The following is an 18958-nucleotide window of genomic DNA, read 5'->3' as shown; positions in this document are numbered from 1 at the left end:
GGTAATAGTTTTGTGCCCGTTTTGATTGACGTTTTTATGATACTTGCTTATAGTTTGTTATGAAACTATGTGTTTGTGGTTCTAAAGATGTAAGCTATTTGTCCAATTTGAATCACTGTTGATGCTTGTCTTGTTCCGATGTGAAGTTAAATAGGAGTGTTTGTAAAAAACATTCAAATTATAAAATACTCGTAGAACAACATTCCAATGCAGATCAACACAGTCAATATTATAACTTACGTTTGGTCAATGAAAACATCCTAATAAAATATTCAGCACCAACTTATTTATACACGATTGATAAGTAACCTTGACTAAAATATCCACACAACGCAGTAAATAAATCCGCTACATCATCACTATCGAATACACCTGTCTAATCTATCGACTCGATTACTGGCGCTGAGTGCGCTGCACTATTCCACCCCGTCCCTGCTCTGTCACTAGCCAGTACGCATACGGCAGCGGCCACGTCTGAACGTTTGCCCCTCGCTCCCGAAAATAAAAAAAAATCAAACCGCGTCCATAGTACCGCGATACCGTCCGGTTTATAGTGTCAGTGGTATATTTATTTTGCCTTGGAGGACCACACTATCGACAGAGATTAAATTCCCATACCGTGAATTTTATTTCCACCGGTGTGTCGGCGTATTTATTCGTTTCTGTGTTAAATATATACGTAATCGCGTGTTTATGAACTAGGTCTTGTATATTTATCGATCTTGATGTTGGTTTTTGTTGTTTGGTATAAATATTGCTTGTATATCGTTAGAAGCCGCGTGATTCAAGTAACGGGGAAGTAAGGAATCCATTTCCTAACAATGTCACAATCCAATAAAGATGACAAACATGCAATTCTAATAGAATTTCCATTCGTTACGCATCACCAACATTCATTATCTCGACAAAATCAGCTACAGGTGTTTTCAGACGCTTCCATTCGGCTTTGCAATTACTTCCGAAATTAATTCCTTGCTCTCATCTGACATTCATTTTCTAATGAAGTTATTAGTCAGATTTCTCTCGACAATTAAAATTCCTATCAACGCACCGATTGTCTCCCGTATCGACAGAGATTCAATCTTAATCAGACGAAAGTCACTACATAATAACATTTAACTTTTACTTTCATTTTAATATCAATGAAACCATTATCAGTAGAAAGATCCTACTTAGGATTTAATTGACCGATTACATCGTTTCTGATATCTATATTGGGGCTATAAATCTTCTTACAACATTTCTACTGCCATTAAACATGGACCGGTCTATCCCTCATTCGCTATCGGTCATTAATACGACTTTACTACGACTGCAGCACTATCCTGCATTTTTATGGACATTCATCATATCAACCAATTTTGAGTCTTCTGCTAACTACACCACGATCTAATTTGGCTTTATGCAGCGCCGTGAAAAGTTTTAAGTCCTGCCCATTTGCGTCAAAGTAAATTACTGACCAGCGAGTCGTGGAATTGGATATTGCTTTATAAGATACTAGGTTCCGGGGTATGAACGCGAAGAAACTCTTTAATTTAAGAAGTTTTTCCCCTAAACTAAGACAGAATGAGATCCAGAGAACTCTCGTAAATTTTCCATCTCGAACATGCTTCATAAAACTTCGAGGTAAAAAGATAGACGAAGTTCAGTAGCTCACGTTAGTCACGTTGCAACTTTTGAAATTGCTCTTCTTACTGCAATATAATCATATTCTTATTTTCTTTTCACGAAATCTACAAATCCACTTGATCTTGTTTCTGTTCTTAAACGAAGGACCAATATCCAGATACTAACTTACCAACGCTACAGCTATCCTAGGCTACACGCATAGTGGATAAACCTGTTTGTAAGTTTGCGTGTTGAAAATTCCGTCTCTTAAATCGCTCCTACAATGGAAAACTTTACCTTTACGTGCTCTTGGAACATTCTCAGCTCTGCGAATGTTTTAAATTATTGCAATCCCAATCTCAATACCAATTTTAACTAACTTAAAGCAATACCTTTATTATTTTTATTACACAAAATATCAATTTATATTTACTTTCTTTGCTTTCTCATCACAAAAAGCTTGAGCAAACAACAATTTAATCATAGAAATAATTTTAACAGTATCTAGCAATCCCTCTATATTTCCGTTTTCTTTTGACAAAGCCTTTCCAACAGTCCTTTGTGTTTCATCGATTTTATGCAAACTGCATTCCCCTCTCACTTACAAAGAAAACTATCCCCAACATAAACCTCTTTAGACATCAAAGTGCTCTTTTCCAGGCTTCACTGCAAGCTCACTTGAGATTTCCCGCAGGACACGTTCAAAGGATCCGTGTCATAGCCTTGTGGATTTGGCCTGAGGAATATGGGGGATTTTAAGGCTTTTGTATTACCTACGTGAACTTTAAAGGATTTCTGCTTCATAATTATAAGCACATGTGAAGCGGGCGCGTTGTCTTTACAAAGAATTAGTTGTTTACCTACCAATAAAAAGCAAAACATAGTACTTAGAAAAATCTCTTATTTTTCTAAGGAAATCGTTAACATAGGTCCAATTTTCAATGACTAAACTGTCAAAAATTTTATCGCAAAAACGAAGTTTTCGCATGTACTAAATGCCACATTTCCTCTTAAAGTTTCAGTGTGATCAAATTACATATATCGTCGCTATAACAGTAACGTTCGGTCCGTTTTCTCGGCGGTACAACACTGTTAACCGACACATCTTCAACCTTATTGCAAAGGTATAAGTTCCATCGATGGTCAATTTAAGACTTAGTGCAATGATATTTTCGTAATTAGACCGTTGATGGGATTGAATTCGCTCGTTAGACTATCGCGTGATTTCACACGATACGCCTGTACGCAATGCGCTTCCACATTGCTGGGGCTGAAAATAAAAACATTGACGCTATCCGCTTATTTTATTACTGCTGCACGATAGTTGAAGATATTTTTCAATTATTCTTCTCCAGTAAAATTGACCTTCAATTTATTTATAGAAATGCCTACATAAACTCTAGCTAGAGCAAGACATATTGAAATGCAGTACCTATTTCTTTTTCTGTATACATGAATATCGTCGCCCAGCATCCATTTAGTATTTTCTTTGTTACATTTGTTTACCACACAACTTGCCGCAACCAATTTCATCCTCTCTGAGAATGATACATATCTGGGATGGATAGTACCTACTGTAAATGCTAATTCGGGTTATAAACTTATTATGTGTACCTAATTTAGTTAGAATTCGATAAATTGTGAGTTATAAAGTAACGAAACATCGTTCCTAACAACTTTTCGCTTTTTGTATCAGAAGGGTCTTCCACAAAGAGTCGTAAATGTATAGGCTTAACCTGTTCTGTCAATGTTACCTTTACTGCGTACGTTTATGGCCTAGCGACTGGAATACTGGATCAATGAGGGCGGGATCCGAAAATAACCCGCACATACTTTTGTCGCCATACTGTTGCGATCCCAGACACGATTCGCTTCAGAACATCGTTAGGGCTTTATTAATTGTCTACGGAATGTATTGAATTCACAGTGTACTTGATATGAATATGTGTGAGGAATTCTGAGCTAATTAAGTTCTACATGAAAACACGTGTTTGGTTTATTCAAGTTGAATATGAGATGAAGACTGACATGAAAACGCTTTTAAAGGATTTAACTCTCATGCTGTATATACCTGTATCATGTATCATTTATAGTCAAATGACATAACTTTTCAATCAACAAATACCAGCATAACCCGCACTGGACTAACGATCTGACTAAGATCGCAGGGAAGCCGTTTAAACAGTGCACGGTTGTTCTAAAGATACCTATTTAGCAAGGGCTTTCTCCAGCAGTTTATGTTCTGCTTAGTCAAAGTCAATATAATCTTTATTCAAATAGGCCTAGCAACAAGCACTTTTAAATTGTCAAGTTTTAAATATTACCTTAATCTAAATATCAGAGCAATTTATTGATGCAGTTATTATTATTCTTAAAAACATTAAATTATTATAGATATGTCAAACTTAATAATAATAATTCACAAAAGGATCGTCATACACCAAAATTGTATAAAAAATACTAGTCTAGAAACTTTCTAGAATAAAAATCTAAATGTAAAAAAATACGGATTACCTAATATAGGTATTCATTGAATTATCAATTTCATCATTATTAACACAATAATAAATAATTAATTATTTCCAATCACAATCCCACGGTGTTTCATCATTCATGTAGTCTTGTGTGCTATAATAGGCTTTAGAGATAAGTTTACGTTTTACATATTTTTTTAAATTTATTAACAGATAATTCAGTGATGATATTTGGAAGTTTATTATAAAATCTTACACAGTTACCCATGAATGATTTTTAATTTTATGGAGCCGAGTGAAGGTTACTGCAAGCTTATGCTTATTTCTAGTATTAATGTTATGTATGTCACAGTTTTTCTTAAAACTGGCAATGTTTTTATGTACATACAGAATATTCTCATAAATATATTGACAGCTTAGTTGATAAGATCATAATGATTTTAAAGAAACTAGCTTTTAATCGCCTTTAACGTCTGTCTGGCTTTTAAATCTTATTATTATACTCTTTCGAGTAAACCAAACTTTTCTACTTACAAAGACAAGACAGTTATTCCAATAGTTGGCCTGTATTCTTAACAGATTGAAAAGTTTCTTCTGGGTAAAGAGCCAGTTCGACTATCTGAAAGTGTAAAATAAATTTGCAAGTAAATTTTCAGCAGCTTTCGAACGCTGAAAATGTCACGTTTTAATTTACGAGTTTAGTTTATTTTGGACCGTAAATGAAATGAGTAATTGCTTTCACAATTGTAGGCTCAACAAAATTACTGCGCAATGCGGCGTCGTCGCTTCAACGAATTTGTACGACAGCGGTCAACTCAAATTTAAATACTTTTAATTTTAATTAGATTTAACTGCATTTAAATTAAGATTCTTACTTTTGTTAATTACTAAATTTGGATTGAAACTCAGCGCAACATTCGAATATAGAATCCAAAAATAAACATCAGAATGGTTTAGAAGTCTCATCTCTTAAATACTCTTAATTGACTTTCTACTGTCTGACTAACAAGTTGCTACTGTATCTGAAACAATAAACAAAGTAGCTTCAAAATGTATTTCAATTTCGTATTTCCTAACTCGTTTGTCACAAAACACTTCACAGATTATCTGCGTCCCAGACCCCTTTCGACGCGACAGATTCCTTGCTTTGATTGATATGATATGCAGTGTTGGCCGTAATTGTTAATTTTAATTAACCATTGATCAATTTTATTAACCATTAGGTCCGCCATTAACCAATTGCATTAAAGTTAATTCGGATTAAAGTTAATTCGGATTAAATTTTTGAGACGTTAATGGCCATTGAAGTTAATTCGGATTAACTTTAATTCGGATTAACTTCAATGGGCATGAAAGTCAAATAATTAATCCGAATTACTCTCAATTTGGATTAACGTCTAATAAAATTACATTCGTGATATTTTAAAATGAGAGAGCAAAATGACCCTGACTGAACCCTGGCCGTAGTAGCAGTACCTACCTACTACCTAGTAGAATTCTGGTTTGGTGCAACACAGACATACGCGGTTTTGGTCATTTAAATCGTCTTGATGAGCACTTCGGAGAGCCGTACCCATGATAGAGCTGATGCTGAACCCTGGCACTACCTAGTGGATCTAAGGTTTGGTGCAACATAGGCACACGCTGTTTTAGTCACCCGACTCGTCTTGATGAGCACTTAGGAGAGCAGTACCCATGATAGAGCTGATGCTGAACCCTGGCACTACCTAGTGGATCTAAGGTTTGGTGCAACATAGGCACACGCTGTTTTAGTCACCCGACTCGTCTTGATGAGCACTTAGGAGAGCAGTACCCATAATAGAGCTGATGCTGAACCCTGGCAGTACCTAGCGGAACTAAGGATTAGTGCAACATAGGCACACGCTGTTTTAGTCATCCGACTCGTCTTGATGAGCACTTAGAAGAGCAGTACCCATGATAGAGCTGATGCTGAACCCTGGCAGTACCTAGTGGGTCTAAGGTTTGGTGCAACATAGGCACACGCTGTTTTAGTCATCCGACTCGTCTTGATGAGCACTTAGGAGAGCAGTACCCATGATAGAGCTGATGCTGAACCCTGGCAGTACCTAGTGGATCTAAGGTTTGGTGCAACATAGGCACACGCTGTTTTAGTCACCCGACTCGTCTTGATGAGCACTTAGTAGAGCAGTACCCATGATAGAGCTGATGCTGAACCCTGGCAGTACCTAGTGGATCTAGGGTTTGGTGCAACATAGGCACACGCTGTTTTAGTCATCCGACTCGTCTTGATGAGCACTTAGGAGAGCAGTACCCATGATAGAGCTGATGCTGAACCCTGGCACTACCTAGTGGATCTAAGGTTTGGTGCAACATAGGCACACGCTGTTTTAGTCATCCGACTCGTCTTGATGAGCACTTAGGAGAGCAGTACCCATGATAGAGCTGATGCTGAACCCTGGCAGTACCTAATGGATCTAAGGTTTGGTGCGACATAGGCACACGCTGTTTTAGTCATCCGACTCGTCTTGATGAGCACTTATGAGAGCAGTACCCATAATGGAGCTGATGCTGAACCCTGGCAGTACCTAGCGGAACTAAGGTTTGGTGCAACGTAGGCACACGCTGTTTTAGTCATCCGACTCGTCTTGATGAGCACTTAGGAGAGCAGTACCCATGATAGAGCTGATGCTGAACCCTGGCAGTACCTAGTGGATCTAAGGTTTGGTGCATCATAGGGACACGCTGTTTTAGTCACCCGACTCGTCTTGATAAGCACTTAGGAGAACGGTACCCATGATAGAGCTGATGCTGAACCCTGGCAGTACCTAGTGGATCTAGGGTTTGGTGCAACATAGGCACACGCTGTTTTAGTCACCCGACTCGTCTTGATGAGCACTTAGGAGAGCAGTACCCATAATGGAGCTGATGCTGAACCCTGGCAGTACATAGTGGATCTAAGGTTTGGTGCAACATAGGCACGCGCTGTTTAGGTCATCCGACTCGTCTTGATGAGCACTTAGAAGAGCAGTACCCATGATAGAGCTGATGCTGAACCCTGGCAGTACCTAGTGGATCTAAGGTTTGGTGCAACATAGGCACACGCTGTTTTAGTCACCCGACTCGTCTTGATGAGCACTTAGGAGAGCGGTACCCATGATAGAGCCTTACCACCTACCTTAGATCCACTAGGTATTGCCAGGGTTCAGCATCAGCTCTATCATGGGTACAGCTCTCCTAAGTGCTCATCAAGACGAGTCGGATGACCAAAACAGCGCGTGCCTATGTTGCACCAAACCTTAGTTCCACTATGTACTGCCAGGGTTCAGCATCAGCTCCATTATGGGTACTGCTCTCCTAAGTGCTCATCAAGACGAGTCGGGTGACTAAAACAGCGTGTGCCTATGTTGCACCAAACCCTAGATCCACTAGGTACTGCCAGGGTTCAGCATCAGCTCTATCATGGGTACCGCTCTCCTAAGTGCTTATCAAGACGAGTCGGGTGACTAAAACAGCGTGTCCCTATGATGCACCAAACCTTAGATCCACTAGGTACTGCCAGGGTTCAGCATCAGCTCTATCATGGGTACTGCTCTCCTAAGTGCTCATCAAGACGAGTCGGATGACTAAAACAGCGTGTGCCTACGTTGCACCAAACCTTAGTTCCGCTAGGTACTGCCAGGGTTCAGCATCAGCTCCATTATGGGTACTGCTCTCATAAGTGCTCATCAAGACGAGTCGGATGACTAAAACAGCGTGTGCCTATGTCGCACCAAACCTTAGATCCATTAGGTACTGCCAGGGTTCAGCATCAGCTCTATCATGGGTACTGCTCTCCTAAGTGCTCATCAAGACGAGTCGGATGACTAAAACAGCGTGTGCCTATGTTGCACCAAACCTTAGTTCCGCTAGGTACTGCCAGGGTTCAGCATCAGCTCTATCATGGGTACCGCTCTCCTAAGTGCTCATCAAGACGAGTCGGGTGACTAAAACAGCGTGTGCCTATGTTGCACCAAACCTTAGATCCACTAGGTACTGCCAGGGTTCAGCATCAGCTCTATCATGGGTACTGCTCTCCTAAGTGCTCATCAAGACGAGTCGGATGACTAAAACAGCGTGTGCCTATGTTGCACCAAACCTTAGATCCACTAGGTAGTGCCAGGGTTCAGCATCAGCTCTATCATGGGTACTGCTCTCCTAAGTGCTCATCAAGACGAGTCGGGTGACTAAAACAGCGTGTGCCTATGTTGCACCAAACCTTAGATCCACTAGGTACTGCCAGGGTTCAGCATCAGCTCTATCATGGGTACCGCTCTCCTAAGTGCTCATCAAGACGAGTCGGGTGACTAAAACAGCGTGTGCCTATGTTGCACCAAACCTTAGATCCACTAGGTACTGCCAGGGTTCAGCATCAGCTCTATCATGGGTACTGCTCTCCTAAGTGCTCATCAAGACGAGTCGGGTGACTAAAACAGCGTGTGCCTATGTTGCACCAAACCTTAGATCCACTAGGTACTGCCAGGGTTCAGCATCAGCTCCATTATGGGTACTGCTCTCCTAAGTGCTCATCAAGACGAGTCGGGTGACTAAAACAGCGTGTGCCTATGTTGCACCAAACCTTAGATCCACTAGGTACTGCTAGGGTTCAGCATCAGCTCTATCATGGGTACCGCTCTCCTAAGTGCTCATCAAGACGAGTCGGGTGACTAAAACAGCGTGTGCCTATGTTGCACCAAACCTTAGATCCACTAGGTAGTGCCAGGGTTCAGCATCAGCTCTATCATGGGTACTGCTCTCCTAAGTGCTCATCAAGACGAGTCGGATGACTAAAACAGCGTGTGCCTATGTTGCACCAAACCTTAGTTCCGCTAGGTACTGCCAGGGTTCAGCATCACCTCCATTATGGGTACTGCTCTCCTAAGTGCTCATCAAGACGAGTCGGGTGACTAAAACAGCGTGTGCCTATGTTGCACCAAACCTTAGATCCATTAGGTACTGCCAGGGTTCAGCATCAGCTCTATCATGGGTATGGCTCTCCGAAGTGCTCATCAAGACGAGTCGGATGACTAAAACAGCGTGTGCCTATGTTGCACCAAACCTTAGATCCATTAGGTACTGCCAGGGTTCAGCATCAGCTCTATCGTGGGTACGGCTCTCCGAAGTGCTCATCAAGACGATTTAAATGACCAAAACCGCGTATGTCTGTGTTGCACCAAACCAGAATTCTACTAGGTAGTAGGTAGGTACTGCTACTACTGCCAGGGTTCAGTCAGGGTCATTTTGCTGTCTCATTTTAAAATATCACGAATGTAATTTTATTAGACGTTGATGCAATTGAGAGTAATTCTAATAAATTTTTTGAAACTTTAATGGCCATTGAAGTTAATCCGAATTAAAGTTAATCCGAATTAACTTCAATGGCCATTAACGTCTCAAAAATTTAATCCGAATTAACTTTAATCCGAATTAAATGGCTAATGGTTAATGGCCATTAACCTTTTTAATTGTTAATTTTTAATGGTTAATGGCATTAGCGTTCGGCCAACACTGATGATATGATTGCTCAAAAACAAACAAACATCGATAACGGACGATCCAGGGATCAACGACACTCCAACCGCGTTGCGTAGGAGTCTCTATTTTAATATCGAGTTTGTACATCTGTCCTGCTCTGACACGCGCACATCACCTATTGCTATCGCACACGTCGGAATTGAGCAAGAATTGGCGAGCGATATATTTTTCCTAATGTTATGTGCCAAAAACTACACGTGGATGACCTGAGGTAGATAGATAACTTTTACTTTTGAGTTGTCAAGTTTATTATTGATTAACAAGGGAATTGGCCTTGAATAAATATATGAATTCTCTACCTCTTTTTTTATAATAGCTAAAAGCCTAAACAAATATTACTTGCGCGCCTCAAAAACTGTTAATATATCTATCTGTTTTTCCAACAAATACATTCCGTCCTTTGTTAGCTAAACAAACATTGTCCTCGATTTCATTGATCAGGGTTTCAATACTGTCCAAAATTCGATATCAATATTAACAACAAAAGGTTTTTCGTGTATTACTTTTGACTACAGACCCTGAGAGACCTGTGTGTACTCTTTAGTATGCTTAAATATTTTTTAGACTATTTTAACCTCACCAATATTTATAAAAGAATCAAAAACATATCCATAAGTGGCATTCTCGGACAAAACTGTTTTAAATGTAATCGGGATTAATCCTAAAATGAAAGACAAAAGTCATTCATTGTTATTCTGAACGAACCAATAAAATAATCAATAAATAAGAATACTTTGTAAAATCTTGGTCCTTTTATGTTAAATCTTAGATATCATTGTGTAAACTGCAAAATTCCCTTCTTTTCTTGCACCAAAGTAAACGAGGTTCTTCAAAGCTTTAACGAATCTAGTTTCCATTGTCGACAATTTCGCTATTTCCTCGGTCAACTAGAGCACCGACTGTTAACCTCTATCTCTTAATCCTTGGCACGCTAGCTGCAGCCCCGTTTCGATCTCGTGACCTGAATGCAGCCCCAATGCTGTCAACGCTCGTTGAATAAAGCCAAAGGTACGATAGGAAATTCTAGCTTGGATCTTCAGGAAGCGAATTATTATATCAGGAAATGACTTGGTAGATTTAGTTAGTTGGAAGGAATAGTTGCGGATTGATTCTATGACGGAGATATTTTTCGGAATCTTCAACGGCGTTGTCTTGCTCCAGAACTCTTACGTCATCCATTAGCATATAAGTGTTACACAATTTTCTCATTCGGAATCATAACAAGTTATGCGTTGTCCTCCAAGGTCGCCAGTGCCGTTTCGTGACCGGTGCCCTAGCCGGTGCCCTATATTTACCTAGCTAACTATAACTACGGTAATTTTTTCCTAATGTTCTAACAGAATGGGAGTAAAATACCTTCCGTACTGTTAATGTCTGGCGACGTTTTTTTACAATACCATTTCTTTTCAGTGTTTAGACGGGAATATTTTGATACATTTTTTATTGAAGTAAGTGCTTGTGATTCCAATACTCGTGTAGTGATGGGTGTGTAGTGGAATGGATATTCGTTGAAGCGGTTGATAATGTCGAAGACTCTCAACGCGTATAGAATGTAAGTATGAATATGAATTACTGAAGCATTTACATCTTTTCTTCCTCATTAGCAACTAAGTGCGACAAGACAATGCTTGCATCAGGTCAACTTAGTGTGGGAAAGGGAAACGCAATGATTTTATATTGTATTAACATGTGCTGAACCCTTTTCTGTCACGTGCATAAATTAACAAAATCATAATGGCAGCATTCGGAGCGGTAATGTATTTTTCCCCTCACTAGCTCGGAAAGCCGTCTTTTATCCTTTAAAACAAGCGGGGAAAAACGCATTTTATCCACTAGTGGGGAAAGTAATTTGACCTTGGATGGAGCGTGTTTAAGTAGCTTAACAGATAACAAAACGTAAAACGCTCATAATAATGGTTCGCTCGATATTAATTATCATTAAATAAATGGTTTGAAAATGTAATAAAAAAGACCAAATTTAGCTTTATTTAATAATTTTAAGTCATAAACCTTAAATTTCCATAAGAAACGTTAGATTTTTTATTTATAAAAATATAATTCTGAACGCACAAGTTGAGTCGATGCAATTTCAAAACGCATCATTGACATTTCATACGTCAGAACAGAAATGTCAACATTGTCAACAAATTTTTTACTTAAAACACTTCTCACCGACTCACGTAAAAATCAGAATTTCCAGTGTTTTCTGTTATAATATCGTAAAAAAATAAGTGATTCCAGTGATGAAGATGATTTAACGCCTGTGGATGTTGCACTTTCCTCGCTATAGTGAGGGGAAAAGTTTTGTGTTACACACGGGTGCAAATGTATTTTACTTCTCGTGTGTTAAAACACTCGCCACGCTCAGGATTCTATTTTAGAACCACTCGCTTCGCTCGTGGTTCAACTATAGAATCCTTTCACTAGCTCGTGTTTCAATTACACACTCGCGGGTAAAATACAACTTTGCACCCTTGTATAACAAATAACTATTCTTGATTTTACTTCGTTTTCAAATCAAAATCGCCTATGTTTCCATTGTTCTCCTCAAATCTATAATTAAATGTATATTCTAATAATAGAATTCTCATTTAGAAATAACATAATACATCGGTCCTTGTTATTTTCGTCGAAGCTTTTAGATTTTCTCCATCATTAAGCTGTAAACTTTACTAACTATGAAACCCTTCGGAAAGTTCCAGTCTATTTTAAGGTTCGCGATTGCCCAATTTGGCGGAAACATTTTCTACCTAAATGAGCACACGATAGGGACACATTTAATCGAAGAAGAGAAACATAAGATACTGGGTGCTTATGACCATAAGGCTGGATTTCGAGGATAAATTACACTTACAACCGGACCCCATTCGTTCGTTTTTAAAAGGAATTGTGAATTATGATAACAGTTAGGTTAGAATGTGTATGGTAGAAAAAGAAGTGGATCCTCTAATATACAGCGGCCATGACCGCAAGTATTTTAACGGATTACGCTATTGCATGACGCAATGTAAAAAACCGGACAAGAGAGAGTCGGACTCACCCACCGAGGGTTCCGTACTTTTTAGTATTTGTTGTTATAGCGGCAACAGAAATACATCGTCTGTGAAAATATCAACTGTCTAGCTAATACGGTTCATGAGATAGCCTGGTGACAGACGGACAGACAGACGGAGTATTAGTAATAGGGTCCCGTTTTTACCCTTTGGGTACGGAACCCTAAAAAGGCTTCTGTGTAAAAGAACAGCCAACTTTAAAAGCTATAGATACTGCTGAAGTAACAACCTTACTAGCTTACTACCTGTCTTGAGTGCCTTTCTCGTTGAAAGTTCAGAAATAGTCGGAACAATTTTGGGCTAAGCCTTGTTTCGAGCAACCAATGCAACCATGAATGACATTTAACTCCAGCCAATGCTCTTTGACGTTTAATAAGTCCATTTCAGTAAAATAGGGTCTTGCTTTCTTGAACAAGTTAATTACGAGTATCTCGGTGAAATTAAATTTTCAGTCACAACTTCTTTGCTGAAAGTCTTTCGCGTTTCGTTTACCGAATTAACTTTTTCGTTCCAATTAAACCTTTTCGTTTACCGTCGTTTTTATTACATTTGTTCAGAATGAGACCATCAGAACAGCAGCAGAGAAACTGTTGTTTAAGTTTTGTTGTTAAAAGAATAAGAGTGTATGTAGATTAATTTGGACATTTGGCACTCTTAGCCACTTCTGCCTTCTGCTGCTGACTGATAAAGCCCAATATTATTTACCAACAATAAAACTCACTTACATTATGATGAGCATAATGCTTTCACAGCTACTCCAGTCCATATTTATTATGTACTTTCGCCGCCTCCCTAGTCCTACCTTATGATATGTTTCGTAATGACTTGTGGAATGACTCATCATTAGTCTAAAATGTCGGCGATGGGACGAAATGGACGGAGATCTTATCGTCATATTTAAAACGTGTGGGATACTTCAATTTTGAAATGCTGTCTTTTGGAGTACACTGAAATTAGATGAAATATAGATTATTCATGAATCAGTCATTTATTTATCATATTAACTGGTTCGTTTTCGCTTAGTTTGATCTATTTTGTTCAGCTTCTAACAGTTTTACGAGCAGTTTTTTGTCCTGAATTTACGGGCCTCTAAACAATACCCGTCGAATCGAAGCCATATATCTCCTCCTTTTATTATCTCTTAAACTTCCCACTTGTACGTCTCTTACATCTGGGGCCCATTTCTCGAACAATATTAGGCTAATATTATAGTAGTGCAGTTATAGTCGGAACAATTTTGGGCTAAGCCTTGTTTCGAGCAACCAATGCAACCATGAATGTGACATTTAACTCCAGCCAATGCTCTTTGACGTTTAATAAGTCTATTTCAGTAAAATAGGGTCTTGCTTTCTTGAACAAGTTAATTACGAGTATCTCGGTGAAATTAAATTTTCAGTCACAACTTCTTTGCTCAAAGTCTTTCGCGTTTCGTTTACCGAATTAACTTTTTCGTTCCAATTAAACCTTTTCGTTTACCGTCGTTTTTATTACATTTGTTCAGAATGAGACCATCAGAACAGCAGCAGAGAAACTGTTGTTTAAATTTTGTTGTTAAAAGAATAAGAGTGTATGTAGATTAATTTGGACATTTGGCACGCTTAGCCACTTCTGCCTTCTGCTGCTGACTGATAAAGCCCAATATTATTTACCAACAATAAAACTCACACATTATGATGAGCATAATGCTTTCACAGCTACTCCAGTCCATATTCATTATGTACTTTCGCCGCCTCCCTAGTCCTACCTTATGACATGGTTCGTAATGACTTGTGGAATGACTCATCATTAGTCTAAAATGTCGGCGATGGGACGAAATGGACGGAGATCTTATCGTCATATTTAAAACGTGTGGGATACTTCAATTTTGAAATGCTGTCTTTTGGAGTACACTGAAATTAGATGAAATATAGATTATTCATGAATCAGTCATTTATTTATCATATTAACTGGTTCGTTTTCGCTTAGTTTGATCTATTTTGTTCAGCTTCTAACAGTTTTACGAGCAGTTTTTTGTCCTGAATTTACGGGCCTCTAAACAATACCCGTCGAATCGAAGCCATATATCTCCTCCTTTTATTATCTCTTAAACTTCCCACTTGTACGTCTCTTACATCTGGGGCCCATTTCTCGAACAATATTAGGCTAATATTATAGTGTGTTGTCATGGAAACCCACGATTTAACAGTTTGTGGACTAATAATATTAGCCTAATACCGTTCGAGAAATGGGCCCCTGATACCTACAGGTTTATTAGTTTTATTACGCACGTAAATTCCAATAAAGCCTTCAACCAAATCTCCTCACGCAGCGTACTACGTATCTCGATCTCGTTGCAAACGCTTCGCTTCGCGTTCGCGAGTTGTTCGCTTACGTAAGACACAGCGTAAGACAGTCCCGTCAAATTGATGTTCATTTGAAGCGTAATAATGAAATGCCTGCTTCAAGGTTGAGTTCCTAACAAGTCTGAGCCGACAATTTCCCGGGGAGGTTCAAGGATGCCAGACCTTTTACCAAGGACACTGGCGGAGAGGAAATATCGTTTTGTTAGAAATGCGGCGAGGTAATGGAGAGTTTTCACATTATTTTCTGTGTATTTGCTGACACTGACAAGTAATTTTGTGTAGATGCCAAATCTTCCCTTCGCATATTGAAAGGGTTCGTTAAAATCGTAATTTTTAGGCAGAAAGGCAAATACAGCTATAATACAAATATATATTATATAACCACGTGTTTGATCAATTCTAATCATATATTTTTCCGTAAAGTTTTTGTTTTCTAAAATCTCTCAAAAACAGTGGCTTAGAAATTAATAGCGTTTAAGTTTGAAGGTGGCAATAAGGTACCTGTTTAATCTTATTATTATCTGTTTCCGTTTTGATAAAAACGACGTACTCTCAATCGCATCAAATAATTTAAAAACCGGCCAAGTGCGAGTCGGACTCGTGCACTACGGGTTCCGTACCATTACGCAAAAAAAGGCATAAAAACTCACGTTTGTTGTATGGGAACCCCACTTAAATATTTATTTTATTCTGTTTTTAGTATTTGTTGTTATAGCGGCAACAGAAATACATCATCTGTAAAAATTTCAACTGTCTAGCTATCACGGTTCATGAGATAGCCTGGAGACAGACAGCAGAGTCTTAGTAATGGGTCCCGTTTTTACCCTTTGGGTACGGAACCCTAAAAATTATCTATACATCCAATTTCTTTTTGTCAGTTATTTGCTCGTACAATCCTTGCTTTCCATATCAGTTGTTAAGGATTCATGAAAGGATACGCCCAACTAAATCTGCAAAATTGCTTTACAAATTGGCCGTCCCTTACCGTTACCGCTAACCATTTCCAAAGCCTGAAAGGCATAAACCAGCCGATATCCCAGCTGAGTAATGTTTAATGCTAGTCTGGCGTTGTCTAGACAGATCGATTCTCTGTCCACGCTTTAATTACGTTAACTGTATCCTTTTACGATGGTCCTAGCGAAGGGTCATTTGCCTGCTCATTCGCGACTCATTGGTTTTCAGAAATTGTTGTCGGTGATTGATACGATGATGCTTTTCTTTAATCATTATTCAATGCTAGTCATAGACTATCGTTACGATTATCTTTATCGTCATAACTATCATGAGCATGGATCATATTATATGGACTAGATGATACATAACAACATTTTCCTTCCTAAAGCACAACAGCCGGGATTTGTTTTCTACTTTGGCATGATAACTTTTTACTGGAAATTCCACTGCCAAAACATATCTTCAAAATTTCGATCGCGTTTGCAGTTCCGCAGATTCAATAAAGTGTGTTCTGTACACCTTTCTCTAACGTTGTTTCGCTGGCTCGTGTCCAAACGCGTTCCCTTATTCATAAAACCCACAAAATACCGCGTCAGTAAACTCTCCCCTAAACCTCGTTTTTCACGAGTTTCCATTTGTTATGTCTGGCTTTACCGGTAACATTTTGTTAATTGAAGTCTTGTGTTACATTTTACCATCTCTCATTATACCGGTATTACTGTGGGGTCTGGGGTGCAATAAACTACATTATACTTTTGAATGCACATTTTGCTGCAGCTCATATTGCAGTCCGTGCAGTTTTTAAATTCAGTTTGTAGTTTCCGACTTTAGCTAACTTCTGTTAAAGGCAGTAAATCATCCTGATAAACAAGTGTGTTGTAGCGAAAACTGAAACGTGCAAGAGGGTTGTCGCCCCTCGTTGCCTTAGCAACGGGTATTCTATGCGCTCTACGTCGCACCCCCCAAGGGGAGAATTCGGCAAGGCCCGTACTAAGGCTGTTTCGGTGACTTCAGGGTTATGATATCTGTGTTGACTTGATCTTTTATCGATACGAGGTCTCGTGTTTGTAGCTTTGTATATTCCTTGGCGTTGATTACATTTCGTCATGTTGATTGTTGTTTTATAAGAATATGCGTTTGTAAGATCTAAGCAACGTCATTTATGCTTCATTTATAACTGCGCTGTTTATTCACCTGGTTTTACTTAGCCCATTTTTGCTAGTTCAGTCCCGAGTATCGAAAATGGAGAGTATGAAAGCATGACTTGTTTTATTTTCAACATAATAACTAAACATTTAGGTATTCCTAATTTTTTTACACCAAAACGTTTTATAAGCATAAGCAAGTCCAAGCACGCACTACGATTTTAATTGTTGCGACACGATTTTAGAATCGCGCTGTAATACATATTTTTTGTCGTATATGCGTGCACCGACTGACATATAAATACATACGTTGCATTTCTGCGACAAAATTATCGCACGACAAAAAATCGTAGGGCGCGCTTATAGAGCTTTCATATGTACTTATTGAAAACAATTGAATTATTAAGAGGTTGTTGATAGATTTCTAACTAGCCCTACGCGTGCTCATGACTGAAATAAAAATAGAGTTCTATACGCTAAGTGGCAGACTATTGACCCGACATTTTAATATTTTCTATAGTCGCGTGCCGCCGGCTTGGAAGAGACTAAAATTACTCTTTTGTCACGGTTTTCTCTAAGTGAAATAAGTTAGTTCAATATGCTAGTATTTTATTTACCGACTTTACTTACAATATTTTCTTGCTATATTTGGGTTTATCGATTTTACTTTGTTTTTGAGGTTATCTGCTATATGGCCAATTATAATATGATAAATATATTATGTTCTGTTCCTATTTAAAACGAATTTGTAACTATAACACATCGCTAGAGACATTAAAGACATGAAGCCGATGGTCTTGGGTTCGAATCCCGGTAAGCCGTAAGGGCATTTATTTGTGTGATGAGCACAGATATTTGTTCCTGAGTTATGCATGGTTGTTTTCTTTGTACTAATTTAAGTATTTGTATATTACCTATACAATTCATAACCACAACAAACCTTCTTGAGCGTACTGTAGGGTTTAGTCAATGTGTAAAGATGTGTAATTGATTTGATTTATCTATTATCGCTTGCAGAAATGCCGATATATCCATCCTGGCATTATAATTCCTTTCCTTGTCTGCTTTGGTAAATTGTATCCTTTATCTATGCCTTCAGGTCGTGATGATTCAACCCGTTTTAAACTAGTATCTCCTCACCTGTCAATGTATCTGCTTAATCTGCGTGTTTTTACACAGCAGGTGCTAATGCTAACTTAATCTTCCGTTTGCATTTTCACTTCATTGTCGTCTGCTGCTATAGTAAGGTGGTTACTCTATACTTGTTTACTAAGAATATCCTTATATTGCTAATGCTTTTACTGGTCTTCAAGGTTATTAGGGCTTGAGATTCTGTTTATGGTGATTGTGAAGATGGATATGGAATGAAAATAAGTTCTTTGGCATCGATTTCTTTGGTCAAAACAAGTTTTTATTGCAACGCATCTGTCTGTGTGGTATACTAATTATCGGTCTGCGATTAATATTATCATGTTAAAAAGCTGCTGAATTTCTTGTCGATTATTTATAAAACTAGTTGGAAATAGAAGGCGTTCCTTCACATATTTCATACAGTAGAAATTACTTTGGTAAAATAACCAAATATCTAAGCTCAAGCCGCCGTCTGAGACGGTATTTTTAATTAACCTTGGCCCGAAGTCTTGCAAGTACAAAATTTCATTTTGCTGCCAGTCATGCTGAATTAAATATTAGGCGCTCAGAATATGAAAATAAATATTTCTATGCATATGTAAAATGTACAATTCATTTGCTTTATATGGGTAATTTTTTTTTAAACAAAATGTAAAAATATGTGTAAATGTATGTGTGTGGTAAGCTTTGGATGAAAA

General features: G+C 38.5%; 1 protein-coding gene across 1 annotated transcript in view; it reads left to right on the top strand.

Annotated features, from left to right (window-relative positions):
- Positions 1-269: 269 nt before the first annotated feature.
- Positions 270-18958, top strand: part of LOC134747671 (kinesin light chain) — a 57692-nt gene continuing 39003 nt past the window's right edge. The window contains exons 1-2 of the mRNA XM_063682280.1: positions 270-555; positions 11046-11187. Of these exons, the coding sequence (XP_063538350.1) occupies positions 11159-11187 (29 nt within the window). The 5' untranslated portion in view covers positions 270-555; positions 11046-11158. The remainder of the gene's footprint in view (positions 556-11045; positions 11188-18958) is intronic.

The sequence above is a fragment of the Cydia strobilella genome, chromosome 15 (assembly GCF_947568885.1).
Source record: "Cydia strobilella chromosome 15, ilCydStro3.1, whole genome shotgun sequence".
In the NCBI taxonomy this organism is placed as follows: domain Eukaryota; kingdom Metazoa; phylum Arthropoda; class Insecta; order Lepidoptera; family Tortricidae; genus Cydia; species Cydia strobilella.
The sequence above is the reverse complement of the archived record's forward strand: the minus strand, read 5'-3'. Positions and strand labels throughout refer to the sequence as shown.